General features: G+C 63.1%; 1 protein-coding gene across 1 annotated transcript; it reads right to left on the bottom strand.

Annotated features, from left to right (window-relative positions):
- Window positions 1-2,611: 2,611 nt before the first annotated feature.
- Window positions 2,612-4,862, bottom strand: MNEG_2528 (hypothetical protein; the record flags this gene model as incomplete). The annotated part of the gene is made up of 6 exons (XM_014048995.1): window positions 2,612-2,767; window positions 3,026-3,205; window positions 3,511-3,663; window positions 3,994-4,117; window positions 4,443-4,549; window positions 4,758-4,862. The coding sequence occupies 6 exons, from the start codon at window positions 4,860-4,862 to the stop codon at window positions 2,612-2,614; spliced, it is 825 nt and encodes a 274-aa protein (XP_013904449.1).
- Between the last annotated feature and the right edge of the window lie 582 nt (window positions 4,863-5,444).

A 5,444-nucleotide genomic window follows, 5' to 3' on the forward strand; every position in this document is an offset into this window, starting at 1 on the left:
GACGGTGCCGAGCAGGCCGCCCACAGTGCCGCCCACAGTGCCGACCACAGGGCCCACGACGGGGCCAACAACGGGGAGGCCGTTGACGGTGGTGCCCACAGTGCCCAGGAGGCCGTTCACGGCGCCAGTGACGGCGCCCAGCTGCTTGAGGTCACGGGCCGCAAGGGCGGGCGCGGCCAGGACGAACACGGCCATGGCGGCCACGGCGAGGATGCGAGCCATTGTGAAGGGTGGTGTGGTGAAGCCTGTGCGTGTTGGGGAGCAGGGGAGGGAGGAAAGAGCGGCGACAAGATGGGGACAGTCAGGATGTGTTGCGGCAGGATGGCGGGGGGGGGGGGGCGGCCTGGGGTGGCTGGACGCGTTGGTGTTCAATGCGATGCCCCTGATCCAACGCTCAATACACTTGCGTCAAGCATCATGCAACATCCCGGACGATCGAGCCCACCTGAGGAGCGGAAGCGATGGACTGTTTGAGTGGGTAGGCGTGGGTGGAGGCGGTGGAATGAATTTGCTAGGGATATACACGCGTTTTATAGTCGTGGCGGTGCTTACCAAACTCCTCGCACCCGGATTCCGACCACCCTTCATGACACACCGAGGTGGCCTTTTGTCACGGGAGGAGTGCGTCTGGACTGCGTGGGCGTACATGGAGCGAGTTGTCAATTGGATGAAAAATATTCTGCTTTCACACGCGGGTCTCTGAGGCTGCATGCGGCACGCGGCGAGCTGTGCCCATGTTTTTGAGGCCTGACTCAGGGCACGAGCAGCCGTCGCTTGCGATGACTCCCTGCATCTAGCCCGGTGGAGGTCCATATGGCGATGTTGCTGTGATCAAGTAAAAAACCATTCCCAAGATCAACTCTTTCATACGAGGCCAACGCTGTGCGTGTTTCCTAGCGCAGCCGTAGGAGCCTGGGCGGGAAGACTTGGGCCGGCCACGCGCCTCAGACTGAGTCGTAAGCGCATCAGGCACTTGGGTCACTGTCTGCACAGGCATCGCAAATTGTGAATTTGCTGCACTTTAGAGCGAATATTGTGTGACTGTGTTTGGGCGCTGATGGTGCCCCTCCATCCGGACTGCGCCGTCGGACTTGATTACGCAGCCACGCCGGACAGGCGCTCACCCTCGCGTATGCTGACCCCCGTGTGAACGCGGGGGCGAAGACACTCCGGCACACTGCAGAGTCACTGTGGCACCATCTGGCTCGCACGATGCTGTACGGGCGCTGTCTGGTAGGCATGGGTACTTGATATGCACCAAGGACCCACCATCATGCGGCGGACTGGCCTGGCCGCTTGACCCTGGCCTGAGGTTTGTCGGGCAGGACTTGAGGCAAGCCCAACGTCCTGTCATGCCCACAGTGGTGCTTTTGCCCCTCTCATGACGAGCCAATGAGTCCAATCAGCAGCAGCAGCAGCAGCAGCAGCAGCAGCAGCAGCAGCAGCAGCAGCAGCAGCAGCAGCAGCAGCAGCAGCAGCAGCAGCAGCAGCAGCAGCAGCAGCAGCAGCAGCATGCAGCATGCAGCTGCGTAAAGTGACGTTGCAGTGCACCAGCGCTCTCTCCTCGACTTTGACCCCACTGCTGGTAATGGGCGGTGTGCGCGCGGCGGGCGAAAGGGGCCGATGCAGAGCAAATGCCTTGAAAAGCAGCTGTTCATCTGTAGGCTGCGCTCGGCCGGAGCCCTCAACGCAGCCAACATTGACAAAAATGGCTCAGCGTTGCCGTCCTCGTTGCCTGCTGGCAGTGCAGCAATCACGCGCGCCGTGCGGTTGGCTCGCCCCTCTTGTGTGGGAAACAGACTGCCACACGGGAGGGCTCAGCCCTTGACGTAACCCCTCGCATCCAACCTGGCAACCTGCCATGGCCCAATTCCTAACGGTCGCCATCAACTCGTTTGTGACCATGCGGCTGGATGGCGCTCTATCTCACAGGAAGTGCTTGGGGCATTTGCACGTGGTGTGCTGCCCTGTCACACGGGCGCTGCGCTGTGGTCACCATGCGACAATGTTTACTCTCCTGATAGCGAGGACTGCTGCAAGATTAAACCAGCAGCGACGCAAGGCGGTCGGCCTCCTGTTTGCTTGGCAGGATGCGTGCCCACCGCTGCGGTGCAACCTCGGGTGCTCCTCCAACAATACTGGACTGGGCCCTCGCAGGAAGTACTCAAAGAGGGTCGCGCGAGGTGCACACACGGCACGTCTCTCGTCGCTGCTCGAGGGGTCGAAGTTTTACAGGGCAGCAGTGATGAGGTGCTGGACCACTGGCCAATAGCTGGCTGTAGCCAGTCGCCAGGCGCGATGCAGCAACAGCGCTGTATTTTGGTGCCCAAATAAACGTGTCAATAGGTGACAAACACTCTGATGAATTGTTTTTGGCATTTTACTGGAGTTGCCTGGGTATGGCGCTTTGGCATTTCACTGGAGTCGCGTGGGTATGGCACTTTGGCATATCAGGTCAAGGGGTCCGCTGTCACCATCTTCATCCCACCCCCAATAAATAACGTGGAAGGGGATGCTCTGCGGCCGAATCAGGCAGCACCAGAGCGCAGCAATCTGCGCAGCGCAAGAACAGTCAAGTCCAGACAGCCCAGCAGCAACCGACGCACCCTCGTCACAGCGTGCCAGCCATCAGATCTGCAAACTGCTGCACCCCCACAAGCTCGATCCCCGGGTTGTCCGCCGCCTGCTGCCGCTCAGGCGGGGTATTGTAACCCCAGTCAACCAGAAATAGCCGCCACTTGCCGGCCGTCTCCGGTGCTTTGATCACCTGCAAACGTGCATCGGCAGAGCCATTGTGTGGTGGTTTAGACACCGGTCTGTCCCAGGGGACGCGGGCGGCTGGGCCACGCGAGGCTAACATGCACGCCTGCAAAACAACCAGTCCCCAGCCGGCTGCAATCAGCACACCAGCATTTTCAGCGGGCCGCTCACGCCCGGGACGCCCACTGGGCACGGGAGAATGACACTCCAGCAACACGCCTTTAAAGCCCGCCGCCGGCCAACTGCCAACGCCCCCTTCCCCCACCTTTTCGAGCGTCGAGAACTTGTCTTCCACAAACACGTAGCTCGCCGCCCCCGGGTGCTGCTCAGCCAGCCTCGCGAGCACGCGGCTCTTGGGCTCGCCGGAGACTGTGGTGCTGTGGATGCGCTCGGGCGGCAGGTCGATGCCGGCCATGTCGCGCAGCAGGGTGGCGGTGAAGCGCGCCTGGGCGGGGCCAAGGGGGTGAGGGAGAGCGGGCGAATCGCAGGGCGGGACCGGGGCATCGGGCGTGCGGGGCGGCGGAGACAGGCGTGTGAAGGGGCTTGTGGGCTTGACGGACGTGAGGTGGAGATGCTGCACGACAGCCGGGCGCCGCCCCCCGCAGAACCGTGCTCTGAGGAATCGAGTTCCTGCCCCGGCTCCAAGTCGCCCTCCATGCACAAGGGCAAGCCCGCCGCTTCACAACGCGCCCGCCTCGGTGCCGTGCCGCGCCGCGCAGCCGGGCCCGATGCATGGGGCCCGCGGCGCACCTGCTTGGTTGTCACGACATACACCTCGTCGCCGCCCGCCAGCGCGGCCCTGACCGCGTCCGCCACCCCGGGGTAGATCCTGTTGGGCGCGAGCCACCCCGCCAGGTCGGACGCGATCCAGTCGTCTCGCACGCGGCCGAACAAGGTGACGAGCTGCAAAGCGCGTGCGGGCGGCGCGGGCGCGGCGTGCGTCGTCGAGGCGCCGAGGAGCTGGGGGCAGTTCAGGCTGGCTGGGCAGGGGCTATGCGGGCCGGGCTGCGGAGCAGGTGCCTTGCGAAGGCGGGCCAGGGGCGTCGTCGGGGCCGTGCCAAGCGGATTGCTGGCCGCGTCCCCAGGTATTTCCACCTTCACAGTTTTGACAACTCCTTGCCAGCCCTGCATAACCCAGCCCACCCAAAATCCTTGAATTACCTCTGCTGCTCCCCCACAATTAAAACTACAACACACATAAGATGCTTACAGCATAATCCTGCGGGGCCCCACCTCGTGCCTGTCCAGCTGCCACTTCTTCATGTAATCGTCCAGCATGCCGGCGTGCCACCGCTCAAGCATGTCTTCGACGCCCACCCCCTCGTACAGGCAGCGGATTTGGACAACGTTCTCATACCTGATTGTTGGTTGGTTGGTTGGTTGGTTGGTTGGTTGATTGGTTGGTTGGTTTGATTGGCTGATTTGTCAAATGAGATTATTCCAAGTCTGGTGGTGATGTCCAGGGGCAGTGTCTGTCAATCTTACACATCAAGAATCGTGCCCCAAGTCGGCAGCGTCAGTTGGCAGCAGGAGCGGCGCCCCCCAAGCCCCCATGGTGCTGCGTCTCCAGACGAGGCTGCGCCTGCCAGCCACGTTGGCAGGGTGCAGCGTCACAGGCGCGCCGCCGTCGCGGCCGTGGCCACAGCCGCCGCCGCCGCCGCGGGCCCCCTTTCAGAGCTCACCCCGTCTCGACCACCGGCCGCACCGCGCGCATCTGCTCCACCAGCCGCGGCTTCTGGGCCTCCGCCTCAGGGGTGGCGAAGATGTCGGGCCAGTAGATGGCCGCGGCCTGCGGGCCATCAGGGGGGTGGCGCTGCTGGGGAGGGGGCCTGGCGGGGTGGTCTGCTTTTTCGTCCTGCCGGCTGACAGCTGCGAGGCGACGAACCAGCCGCTGAGACGGGCCCTGCGTCGCAGTTGCCGGCCGGCCTCCTGACACGAATTGTCGGTCTATCAGTCTGCTGCGGGCCCCCCTTGCGCTCTTAACAGCCTGCACAAACCTTGAACGCCGAGAGGCTGCTCTCCCCAACTGAGTCGCACACCACGCCGTCGAAATCGAGCGCGATCACGCGGCCTCCGTCGCCGCCGCCGCCGCCCGATGCCATCGCCGCAACTGCGGGGAACCAAAGGGCGCGTCTTCGGCTGGTGCATCTCCATGAACCGCTGGGCCGGGCGAGGGGTGGCACTCCCTGGCCCCTCCTGAGCAGATTCAAGCAGCGCCCCACTGCGGCTCGCACCTGCCCTGCGCCTTGCCTTGTGCTGCTGTCGTCCAAGCCCAAACGGAGTGGCGGCCGGGCTACAGCAACGTGATGCTGACCTGTTGACACACCACCTGTGTAGGCCTGACATGGGTTTCGTGCTTGTGCGACTTGATCACCGGGGTGACACGATCTGGGGAGTGCCGACAACAGCAATGCAATGCGTAAAGAAGTGTTATTTGATACGATTGGGGTGTACAGAATTCAACGCGCCATACATCCCTACTTACACCCATCTGAAAAGCAAAACTTTAGCATTGAAACGCTGCCCGTCTGTCTTGTAGCAGCAGCAATATACAGCGGGAGCAGTCATGCAATCACGGCTACGCATATCATCCGGAGCTCAGTGCGCGCCAGGACCACCACCGCCGCTGCGCCCAGCACGCTGCAGCTGCGCCTGCACCGGCCGCCGCGGCGCCCCTGCCCCGC

Source organism: Monoraphidium neglectum, assembly GCF_000611645.1.
Source record: "Monoraphidium neglectum strain SAG 48.87 unplaced genomic scaffold scaffold00288, whole genome shotgun sequence".
NCBI lineage: Eukaryota > Viridiplantae > Chlorophyta > Chlorophyceae > Sphaeropleales > Selenastraceae > Monoraphidium > Monoraphidium neglectum.